The following is a 12,764-nucleotide window of genomic DNA, read 5'->3' on the forward strand; positions in this document are numbered from 1 at the left end:
GGCGTGGGTGAAGGGTGAAACCTGACTAGTTCAGTGAACAATCCAGCCACATATATATGTATATAAAATGAAATACTTAAGAAAAGTATTGTCAATAATTAATTTTACCCGTGAGCCTTTCTAGCATCGTGTGAAAACAAGAATTGTGTGATAGCATACTAATTGAATTAAAATATTCTAAAGTCGATAAGTTTATGAACGTAAATTGTAGTTTTTGGTTTATGTCTTATTTTTGTTTGATATTTGCTTCCATGTTTAGATTATACATTTACATTTATTTTATAAAATATTAGTTTCATATTATAAAATTATAGAATATATAAAATATTATGTATTTTTATAAAATACATGTATTTTATAATTTACATATATCAGTGTTTTATAAAAGAATTCCTAAACACATATATACGCTAAGGAGGCCTTGTACTTCCTGATTATACAACTATTTCATTTCTAGTAATGGAATCTTCTTTATTATTTATGAATGAGCTAGGCAGTTCTATCAATATAAAGTGATTGTAGGAGGTTTCAATTGTGGTGTAGTAAAAAGATACAATTTTCTTTTTATTTCTAATTTCACATAGAGTTATTAAAAGTAATAATCAGGACAGTCGAAATACATCTCGATATTTTCAATAGGTCAACCTCCTCCACTATGTTTTATATTTATATTGGCTTTGGCTTTATATGATTTTGAGCACTGCATTAGAAATACATGGCATGCATTATGAATCACATTGAAAATTGAGTGTTTTCAAGACAATTTCAACATGCCGTTGGATGCTTTAATTTTTTCCTGCCTAGGAAGATTTTCATAAGTTAGTGTTTTACTTCCTATTAAAGGATAATTCTTTCTATGATTTTGAATGAAGATTAGCATTGCAGCGCTACAGGCTTACAACTATTTATTTAACTGTTAAAAAAGAGTGAGAAAAAAAGCGTCACACTCTTTGGCCGGCAAAATGAGTCTTTAGTTAATTGTTTAAATACTTACGATAGTAAAGTAAATAATTTTATTGTGTCATCTTTAAATCGGCTTCAATTTTTTTGGGACCCAGTGAAATAAAGGGAAGACTGGTTCTCGCCCTGCGTTCGTGACATTGCCGTTCTCGGGGACAACTAGTTAAAAGGCTTTTTAAAAAAACTAAAATTCACGCATTTTCAGCTGGGGCTTGCCTGGCAGCTGACAAAGGCACGCGCCCCCTGTCGCCTGTCGCTGTGATACTCACGCTGATCTTGGTCCCGTCGTTGTCCGGGTCTCGGTCGGGCACCAGCTCCACCTGCGGGAGAAGGAGACGACGCTCAGACTCGGGACCCCCACGGTCCCCATCCGGTCCCGGGGGCGGCCGCGTCGAGCCTGCCCGACGAGCCCCGAGCGGGGGCGGTAGGACCGTCTCCGGTGGGGTGATTCAGAAAAGAGACCGACGAGGGCGAGCGCGGCCCAGGCCACCGCAGCGCGGGGAGGGGACCGCGCGGGGGCGCTGCCGAGTCGCGCGCGCGGGGAGGTGGGTCCCGGACGCGCCGGGCCCGCAAGGGGGCGCGGGCGCGGGCGCGGGCGCGGGCGCGGGTGGAAGTTTGCGGGGACGGGATTCTGCGTCTTAGCCCAGCCTGCGACCCCTCCCTGGGGTCTCTGCCAGATTTTCTTTTTTCTTTTCGCTCCGATAAGGCCGCCTCTTTTGCTGAACTGTTCAATCTCTGCTCGGACCCTCTTTTCCTCTCTCACCGCTTCTTCCCTTTTCCTCTTCTCCTCCTTTTCCCAGCCCTGCTCCGTTTCTCCACACCTCCCTTTCCCTTCTCACCCCACCCCTCCGCCCTCCTCTCCGGGGTGTTGAGGAGTCACCTCCGGGGCCTTCCATCGTTCACTCCCCATCCCCTCTCCCTTCCGTCTTTCCTTCTCTCCCCGCCTCTTTCCACCGCCCCCGCCTTTCTTCCCCCTCTCCGTCGCTCCCTTGCCCGCCTCCACTTACCCCTCCTCTTTTCCCTTCTCTCTCCCCCTCCCCCAACCTCTTTTCTGACAACCTCAGTCGTAAGAACTGACGCTGTGTGTGTGTGTGTGTGTGCGTGTGTGTGTGTGTGTGTGATGGAGACACAGAACAATCCCTCCCCACCCCACCGTCCGGAAAGGGGAGGAGAGTGTCCTGGGATGTGTCAACACAGCAGTCCCGGAAGGACAGCTCCACCATCGCCGGTACTAAAAGGAGGAAGTCATTCCCAGTTTTAACTGGGGAAGACTCCACAACAGGACGTCCTCCTTGGTTTTAACGTGATATCAGCAGGACACATTCCTGCTTACTGCCTGGTATTGCTGGCATCAGTGGCGCTAACAGTTTAGGGGGCGCCCCCTAAACTGGACACCTAGAGGACTAAGGGGGTGAGTGGGACACACTCAGGGGGTCGCTGCGGAAGACGCGACTCCGCTACCTGCGCACCAGCCACCTCGGCCCCGGGCTCCAGGTCCTCGGGCCCCCGCAGAAACCACCACTGGATCTCCAGGTACACCGAGGCAGAGCCACTCTGGAAAGCGCAGGACATCTCCACATTCTGCCCCTCGGTCGCTGTCACGTTCCGCGGAAACTCGGTGAATTTTGCTGCAAAACAGAAATGCATCTTGTTGGAATGTACACACCACTCTCGTCAGCTTCTCTTTCCTTGAGAGCTCGCTACATTTTTCTTGGACTTAAAAATCAGGGCAACAAAACCCCTCGGTGACATCTCGGACTTTGCCTGGCTCCCCAACCCCCCTTCCTTTGCCTCGTTCCTGTCTCATTTTTGGGATCATGCCTAAATAACTTTGTTGTTGATGAAGTCCAGATAATGGAAAGGCTAACGAGCTTGCCAAATAACTCCCCTCTGTTAGCCAAGATGCCCACATACCTTTTGTCAGACTGCAGCATTACCCAAAACTTACAGAGGGATTCAGTGAGCTACATTTTTGACAAATCTGTCAAGCTGATCTATGAGGAGAGCCTCTTGCGCTAAGTTTCTAAACAATCTATGACTAACTGGATGTTCATATAACAGAGAATGGATCGTGATTACCTGTCAAAATGCACCTTCCTGATATATCAAAACAATGGTTAGCGATTGCGATGTTAAGACCACAGCAGTGAAACAAGTCGCACACGTTCTAAGCTGCGAATATTTCTTTCTTTCCAGATTCACCTTTGTATTTGTTCTCATCAAGCCATCACGCTGCCAATTGCTGTGCATCATGGCATGTAAGAATCACACCCCTCATTTGAGTACAGATTAAAGACTATTTTGAAGCCACCAGAAATATTTTTTTTTCAGTCTTTTCACTATCGATCTTGACACTGCTACTCTGCAAAATTCAGAGTTAAGATGAAACTCACGAAAATGAAATGTTCCCTTTTCCCCAAAGGCATTTCTTCAACATGGAATGCTTTGGGTGTTTGTTCTTATCTTGTCTAAGGGACACTTTGCAAAGAACTGATGTTTCCCTGAAAGTAGTCTTAGGGAGATTTGTGGGTGATGGAGGTGCACAACTACAACGCACACTCATGGACAGGACTGGGGGACTGTGGCATTGATTTTGGGTGGGTGCACCTTCCCCCCACTTTTTAAAGGGAGGCACCATCAGTGTCTCTTCTCAAAATTTTGTGAAATACCAAGACTATCTCTACCGAAGTGGAACCGTATTTATACTTAAAGGAAGTAGCGGATATTAAAGAAGACATTCGGCTCTGAAAAGGACTTTTCAGGAGGAAGATAGCATTTCTGCTTGCAGAAGTGATGCAGTCTTCTGGCAGCAGAGATGTGATCTGTTCGTGGTGCTGAAATGATCACTGCAGCCTGCGAAGTCCTGAACAACTGGATTCAGCAAGCTGCTGCTGTTTGTGATGCAAGTCGTGCCTTTTTATGGGTCCTCAGAGGAGTCTGTCCTTTGATAAACACACATGCAAACGAAGTCGCAAGGACCCAGAAAAAGGAAACTCTAAACCAATTCTGTCTACACTGAGGACTGGCAATGGAGAGCCCCCCATCCCCAGCTCTGTTTGTTTGCGATGATTATGTATGCATGAGTGGTTACCCAGTGCATGCACACAGATACAAGGCGCACATACACACACGCACACACACACGCACACACACACACACACACACCCCTGTGTTTGCGCTTGCACAGGAACCCACTTCATTGTCAGGCACCAACTAGGCTTGCCAAATCTAGCTTGCCTACTATTTAATAAACTTTAAAGAAAAATGCCAAACAGAACACTATTGCACCGTTACTTGCTAAGAATCTCACTACATCTGCTTGGCCGTTCTTTGAATGTAGAGAACACACACACACACATTCCACAAGCAAATGTATATTTGCCAATGAGCACACACTTACCTTGAGAAGAGAGCCCTTGTTGTACATATAAAACGGAAAAGAAAACAAATCCAACATACGCCAAAAAGATCCCCATCATTCCAAAAAGGGGAGGGGGGGTCACATCAGTGTAGCCGACAGCCAAAAAGCCCTAAAAGAAAGGAATGCAAATGTATCAGAGGCTCGGTCTCAGAGCCCTGGGCGCGACACTGCAAACATCCTGCTGCTGGTTCAGCGAGCACTGGCTTTGGGGAGAGGGGAGCGCAATTCGCGAAGGTTAAAACCAGCTGGCTCGGATTCGGAGAGGCTTCGAGTCCACACTCGGGCTTGCAACGCGGGGAAGTGCCTCAGCTGCTTCGCTGCCTGCTCTCAGCTACCTGGCAGCTCGTCCAACGTCAGCCCGCTGCTCCGGCTTGCGTGATCACTGCCCTCCCTAAACGCCGAGCCAGCTCGGGAAGTGGGGAGTGGGCAAGGGGGGCGGGCTGGAGGACTTCACCGGGCTCGCCGCGCCGCAACTTTTCCCTCTAATGGCTGCGATGATGCCTTTAACTCTCTGCGCGCCGGACAGCTCCCCACCTGCCGGGAACTCCGGCCGGGCAGCCCGCGGCAGGCTCGGGGCTTGGCAGCTCCGTCTACGTTTTCCTTCTGGGGAGCAGGAGCATTTATTTTTTTCCAGTTTGCTTTTTCCCTCCATGGATTGACTCCTTCTTGCCTCGGCAGACCGGATCGCTCGGTGCTTAGGAGGACAATACAGTTGTAGGATTGCGGTGTAGGATTGCGGGGGGCTGGGAGCTGGAGATTTGGGGAGGAAGTTGGGGCATTGTTGAAGAGGAAGGGAGGACTGGGATGGGGTGAAGGAGACTGCTTTAGGGCGAGGAAAACAGTCGTTTGAGGGAAATGTCGCTTAACCAGTTATTAACTGCTTTAACTAGAATGATCACATGCTATTATTCCTCACGAATTTAGTGCCGAACAGCCTCCAGCGGAGGAGAAAGCTCATGCAGGCACCATACCACTCTAGCTGGCAAACGGAGAAGACAAAAAGTACGAAAAGTCACGTATTGAGAGAATTTTCCAGAAAGAAAAGCCCACCACACGACGATTACTTTTATTGTATTATTTTTTAAAAAATTCATATGCCCCTCTGCCTTCCCTGCGTCTGTCTCACACGTATTTTGGAATGGGGGAGGGGTTTTAAATACCATTAAGGTCTCCATTGCACGGGTTTTCTTTTTGTTTCTTTGCTTTTCTTTTGCACAACAATAATTATCTAATGCTCCCTAGGATTATATGAATAAGGAATATTCTCCTAGGGAAAAAAAGCACAATAAGTTTTGGAATTTGAAACAAATCTACTTATTTGCCCTGGAGAAGGTTTGAGATAGAGATGTTCTATTTCTTATTAAGAACCTAAAAACAGTGTATTAAAGACTCCATTTGTCCTTATGAAGTCCAACCATTAGCCAGTGAATTTAAATCTTTTTAACAAAATTAAAATCATTTCCTATTTAAGCAGAATACCAGATATTTTATTCCCATTAGTATTTCTATGCAACTATACCACAGATTTTCAATATTATTTGGAAATATGACTCAGCCTTAACAATGCTGTCAGGAAACCAATGCAGTATATGTATTTTCATTTTACTGGTAAAAAATCTGTAGTTGGCTAATTCCTTCACTAACCAGACAAAAAAAAAATAACCATAACATATCTGTTGAGTTTTTAAACCACTTATGCTTCTACTGCTGAATGCAGCAACAACTTAAATGATCAGAAAACCAATACACAATAACTTCATAAGAATATTATTTATTTTCTGAAGATATATTTATTTTTCACTCTGAATATAAGATTTATAAGATTCGAAGAAAGTCATGGGGAATGTTTTACATTGGTTTGTGTTTAGGCCAACAAGACTCCATATCCTTGTATTGAGCAAAGGATTCTGAAGTATGCCATTTCAAGAAAATAAGTCTCTTTATGCCCAAATACTTCCTCATGGAGAATGTATTTAGAGTACGGAAACAATCCAAGTTAATATACTTGCCCCGTACTTAACATTATTTGGAAAATAAACAGAACTTTGCAGGTATTAGATCCTCAGAGGTTAACTTTCAAGTTATCCTTAACAAGATATGTTCAATGTTTATCTCCTGGTTTTAGCTTTAGTTGAACATATAACATGACCATGAGATTAATATGTCATGAAAATGACCTGACTTCAAGGTTATCTGCTGTTCGAACAGTTTCCAGTATAAAGAAAAAGGCATCCATTTTAAGCAAGGGAAGTTCTGAATTAATTTAGCAAAGCACTTCAATTTCTTTTAAGGGGAACTTGATCATTGTGACTATAGAAATACAATAAAAATAAGTTGAAAAGTGTTAAAGTAGGAGAAAAGCTTTTATAGGACAGATAAGCTATCAAACTACTTTATAAGCATTTAAGCAACAAAAGAAAGAAAAAAAAAGAAAAGAAAAAGAAATAAAGAAACAAGAAAGACAAAATTGGAAAAAGATTTATGTTCTTTTTCTTATGAAAAATGCCCGATAGGTATATTATTCTCACTTTTGCCAAGATAGACCAATAATTTCATCTTAAATATCTGCTGTATCATTTCAAGGACAGTATATAGTGCTGGCAAACAAACTTGCATTATTTCCTTTAGAACATTTGCTTTATTAAAGACAAAATATCTCTATATTAGCAGTTTGAAATGATAAGAAAGTTTAATTAAAAAAGTAAATATACCCAATATATCAAATGTCACAGTTCTGAGGCAAAGTCCCACTATTTTTTATTAAGTTCCTGTAAAATACCACATTCTCCTATAAAATTGGTGGTAACTTACCAGCACAGATAACTTGTTTGCATCCAGAAATGGGAGAGACATTTTCTTCCCATTTCTTCTTTCCCAGAATGATTGCTGGTCCCTCACCCTATAAAAATGACTGCAAATCTCTTCTTAAAACAAACAAGCAAACAAAAATCTATCTATGAACTAACGCTCCAAAAATAAAATCTTAAAATCTCATTTTTAAAATTGTTTTCTTGCCTTCTAAACTAACTTTTTTGTTAATTTTTTTTGCTGTTTTAAAATTTAAATATTTGTATCACCAGAGCTATTTTTCCTCTGAACTGTGTAATAGGAATGCTTATTTGAATATGTTCCTTCCTTGGGTATAATTCAATCTGGTTGAATTCATTCCATTGCCTTCCTTTGATATCTTATTTAGATTGCATCATACTCTTTTCTTGTGTATAAAAACTTGTTTAACTTTATCTTTCAAAAACTGCTGCCTTATGATGTCCACAGTCTCACATACACTTTCAGAGCCTTTGATCCACTAAGAATTAACTAAGCAGGAGAAGGGCTCTTCAAGATCTGTGATTATAAACCAGATTGGCCCTTTCTCCTAAGAGGGCTTTGGGGCATCTGTGCACCTTGAACTTGACGGGGATCACCATTTTTCACTTCCAAAGGCTCAAGATGAAATTACTTTCCATATTCCATTTGCATAATCTGTCCTAAATTGAGACTTAGTGCCCAATGTAAACTTTTAAAATTTTCTCAACAATTGGAAGATCCAAGATTATGTATTTTATTTATAAATAACCTTTAAAATAAAACTAAGAAATTGGAAGATCATCCTCATGGGTCTAGAAACATAAGCTTCATTTCTTTACCTCTCTGTCAAGCAAGGTTAGTTGAGCAGCTCAGATTTTTCATCCATGCACCTAGAGGTACATTCTACTGTGTTCTCAAACATGGTCTTTGGAGAAGCTCAAAACTGTATAGGAGAGAATATTTCAAGATATTGAGGCGTATTTTCACCTGTAACCTCATGACTGGCTTATTTTTTCTCACTTGGGGAATTAAAAGGAAATATTATAGAGTCTTTAGATATGGAAGCAATATATAAAAAACCCACAGAGAAACTCTTTCAATGGAAGAAATTAGGAGTCTAGGAGAAAGTCACTAACTCATATTAAGGAAAGATGACCTTTTAAAATTTGTTTTGGTAGTGCTGGGTTTATTGGTCTCCTCCACATGTCACATTCTCAAAGATATGAGAAAGTCAAGGACAAGATAATCACAACAGAAACAATATAAATAACATCCTTTGCTGTATATGTATATAGCATGTCTCCTTAAAATCAATGAATTTCAGAAATGGAATGGAACCTAGTTAGCTATCAACAAACCTGCTCACTCTACAGATGACAGGCCAGGGGCTGAAAGTGATGGTCACTCCTTTGGGTCATAAAACTAAATCAAGACTTTCTTTCATCAAGATCCTAAGATCTAAAATGCTTAAAACAAAGGATTAAGGATTGCATATTTTAAGGCAAGCAAACAAAACATGTTCATGCTCTTGGTTCTACAGGTTTTACTGGAAAAGTGACCGATGGAAAGAAATCGGTTGCACCCAAACTCTCTCCTAGATGCTGGTAAATGAGTCACTTGAAATTCCAGTCTTTGAACCTCCTCCACATACATTCTGATTGTCTCATATCTTGCATCTGATTAAGTAAACAATTCAGGGAGGGAGAATAACGGGTGGTCATTGGAAGTGATCAGTATTTTAAATAGCCAGGTGGTCTATATTGACTAATTACCCCTTGTATGGCTACTGTTCATTTTAATCTTCCACATGTAATTTTCCCCTTTATTTTTTTTCCTTTAATGCATGACCAAAATAGAAATTACTTAGATCTAGCTTATATTCTGTGAATCTCAATGTAACTTTGTAGCTGAAGTTCACAAAGTCAGACCTCTAATTATTCATGAGGTCATGTTATGTCATTTTTAAACTGTAATATCTGGTCTAGATGTGACCGCTGGAAACAGCAGAAGGAAGCTTCACATTTTCTGTAAAAGTTAATATCATGATCTGCTTAGACGTCCTCCACAAAACTCACGGATCCTTCCATTCACCTTTTGTCTCGTGAGAGATTAAAATAGGCTCATGATCAAACATAAATTGTATCTGGTAATTTCTTCATTAGTAAAAAAGCTAACATGAATATTGGGTGCCCACCCTTAGTGAAAAATATAAAGAGTCTATAGCTGGAAGCTGTGAAGTTAAAAAAAAAAAAACAAAAAAAAAAAAACAAAAAAAACCCAGACAAACAAAAAAACCCCTAAGGATCGCGCAGCTGCTTCTACTATCTCTGGAATATTTCTTCTGGCTTCAAAGTTATGCTGCAGTTGAAACTCAGGGTTTGTGATATATATGCTTTTTTTCCATTAAAAATCCTGTGGGTTTGATTAGACATGAATAACTATATTCTACATCTATTTTTGTGCAACAGATAATTATTTGGGGCGAAAGAAACCCAAAATACAAGAAAAGCAACAATTTTGGTAGAGTCTATAGTTTTTATGCTTGTCCATGTTTCTTTGCCTATATTTATAATATGAATGAAAGTAAATAATAACTTATATATAATAAGTTATAATAATGCTTTTGAACATCTTTCAAGAAACAAAGCGATTTACAAACATTTAACTAGCTTTACATGCTTAAGTATACATATTTCCTAATTCAAAACATTTTTAAGTATACATGTTTTCTAATTATTGAATATTAAAGATTGAGTTCAACCTTCCCTTTAGCATTTATTATCTGTATGCTTTTAAGCAAGTGACTTTTCTTTCCTAAATGTCACCCAGTTGCCCTGTAAATGACAGCTCCTGTTTTATACTTTGTGAGGAAATGCCAGGTATACAGTAAGTGTTCAATAAAAGCTAACTATTTTTTTTATTTTCATTTATTCCTATTTTTCACTCATAAGCCCAAGATTTTAAGATATTAAGGATTAATAAAAAGGGAAGTCTTATTACCCTTATAGTGATCTTTTGGAAGAAATGTATGGGGGTATTCTGGGCTGCCCCACAGGCAAATGGTGGCAAATTATAATCATTTGTATTGGAGGAATAAAGAACTCATATTTGAGAGGAAAAGTGGAGTTAATTCAAAACAACAAGACTAAATTTGAAAAATACAATAGGACCGTGAAACTTCATTCATGAGATGTTGTAAGAAGGGGGCCAAGGCAACAAAGTTCTAGGACTGATTTAGCAGTGTTCTAGCACTTAGTTATTTTGAGAAAAGGGCTTTGATGTGACTCCAGTATGTATGGAGGTCCCGCTCACCTCCATTAAGCTAAGCCAGGTATATTAACAAATGGGTATAAGTAATTCTATATGGTAACAAACTTAACTGGAGTTAGTCTGACTGTAGTCCGAAGGGCTGAATGACTTAAATAATCAACCCCTGTCATCATAAGAACTTGGTGCATTCCCCAATTCAGAATCTTGAGCCTTTTAAGGGAGCATCATACAAGTCCTAGGTTGATTAAAAATATAGTGATCACATCAGAATGGTCTTGGTTCATGTCACTGTCTCACTATAATTGTTAATATCACATACTTCTGCTTTCAAAAGCATCCTTTTCTGGATGATAAATTATATGACCACCGTAGTTTAAGAGGAATATAGAGCCCTTATTCAGGTGTCAAGTTGACAATCATGACTGTGTAACTTTCGAGGTGTAAGAGAATATTTAAGACTCCTGTAAATGGCCAGGATTTAGTTGTGAAGGTATTTGAGGTTGGATGAAAGAAAATTTTGATCCCAAGTCAAAATGTTCTAAATACAGAGAGTGGGAGTCAGCTCACATTCTCTTTGGAAGACCCAGAGGCCCTGTGGGAGTAGCCCCTGATAGCTGGGCTGAATTATCAATTAGTCTTGGTAATTGCTAAGAGGAAGCAAAAAAGCTTTACATTTAAAGAAACATAAGTACAGGAAACTATACTTTGAGAAAATGCTTTGCAATTTAAGAAAGAGGGAACAAAAAAGTAAAGGAGGTCTTTAGAATTTCCTGGGATTTGTTTTATATTTGGAAGGCTTGATTCACAATTATGGAAGGTGTGTTCACCGGTCCATTTTCAGAGGAGAGAGGTGTATGTGTGTGTGTGCTGCAGCAGTGACATTCAGGGGTGGGATGGGACAGGAGAAAGGGGAGTAAATACATACAGGGCTAAAAGGAAAACTGTAGCTGGCCCTCATTCTCTTGTAATGTTTTGGCCACTTTTGTTGACTTTACTAGACCACACGTGTATCCAGCATGCTGTACCCATCTGTTCCCCACAGAGGATGTGTCCCAGGCTTCTCTACTCCGTGGAGCCCTTATGCCCATGCTCTAGCCAACATTCTTCTCTGGTTCTCTCTACTGTGTCTTCTGAGATTAGGAAACTTTCTTACATCTTCACTCTCTTCCCCATTTTTGTCTTTTGTACACATTCAGCATGCAACCAACCAAAAGCCTGGTTCTCTTCAACTGATACAACACCCCAGGAAAACTTCACCTTCACCTAGGCCATTTGTACTCTAACATTTCAAGTAACTGAAGAGCAGAACTTCCTAACCTGATATTTCCTCCTTGAATTTAACTGTGTCCCTTTGGAGCTCATGTTATTCAACTTAGAACATGTTTCCCTTTTTGTTTATAGACTTTCTTAATTTATCAGCTCTTCCCTGCTCTTAGTTACTTTAAAAACTACTAAAGGATACTTCCCTTTTCCTTAGTTATTTCAATATTTAGTTAGAGGATGCTTTTAAAATACTGATTTCTCGGTTTTTAATTTTATATCAAATAAAAATATTGCTCACCCTACTTTCAGTCGCATACCTCCTTTGTCTCATTGTGGACTTTGCCATTTCCTAGATCTGTTGTAACTTAGAAATAGTAAATTTACATCGCCCGTCACTTACCAAAACCTTGCATCCTTGATCCACAACTCCCACACCATTAGTTGGTCAACCATTTAAAAAATTCATACCAGTTTCTCTTTGGACATTTCCCCATATATCATTTCATTCCTTCTTGACTTCCTCCTCTCAAAGGCTGATTCAGTGTGCTATCACTTTAAGCACTATTAGCCTCCCTTGTTTTGGCCAACAAGTCATATAAGGATTCTGCAAAGTGCTCAGCATATCTTCCCTAACACCATTCGAAATAAGGGAGAAAACCACAAGTTTGGCCCACACACTCATCAGATTCAAGATTCTGTGTATGACCTGATTTCCATTAGCTTTTAATATGGTGAACTATGGTAGCGTATTAGGTCCCCAGGCATTGATTGATGTATCAGGAGACTTCTTCAGGGGACCCAGAGACTCTTGCATTCAAGAGGTTTTTGTTTGTTTGTTTGTTTGTTTGTTTTTTTGTGGTGATTTATGATCCAGAAGAAAAAACAACTAATATTTAAGAGAAAAACTAGTATTGGTTCAAAACAAAAAGACTATGTAAAAAATATACTGAGCCTGTGTTAATGAAATGTACATGTGAAGGGGGCCAATATAACAGTCTAGAGTTCTATAGTTGATTTAGCCATGTTCTATCTAGCATGGAGT

At 40.2% G+C, this 12,764-nt stretch overlaps 1 protein-coding gene across 4 annotated transcripts in view; it reads right to left on the reverse strand.

Annotated features, from left to right (window-relative positions):
* The window catches only part of VSTM2A (V-set and transmembrane domain containing 2A), a 28,697-nt gene extending 23,506 nt beyond the window's left edge, over positions 1 to 5,191 (reverse strand). For 2 of the 4 annotated variants that reach the window (XM_015074449.3, XM_015074450.3), the window contains exons 1-3: positions 4,361 to 4,896; positions 2,422 to 2,588; positions 1,230 to 1,280 (exon numbers count right to left, since the gene is read on the reverse strand). In XM_015074449.3, the coding sequence (XP_014929935.1) occupies positions 1,230 to 1,280; positions 2,422 to 2,588; positions 4,361 to 4,439 (297 nt within the window). In that variant the 5' untranslated portion in view covers positions 4,440 to 4,896. The other 2 variants (XM_027045973.2, XM_015074448.3) reach the window with 2 other exon arrangements.
* Between the last annotated feature and the right edge of the window lie 7,573 nt (positions 5,192 to 12,764).

The sequence above is a fragment of the Acinonyx jubatus genome, chromosome A2, assembly GCF_027475565.1.
Source record: "Acinonyx jubatus isolate Ajub_Pintada_27869175 chromosome A2, VMU_Ajub_asm_v1.0, whole genome shotgun sequence".
Classification (NCBI taxonomy): domain Eukaryota; kingdom Metazoa; phylum Chordata; class Mammalia; order Carnivora; family Felidae; genus Acinonyx; species Acinonyx jubatus.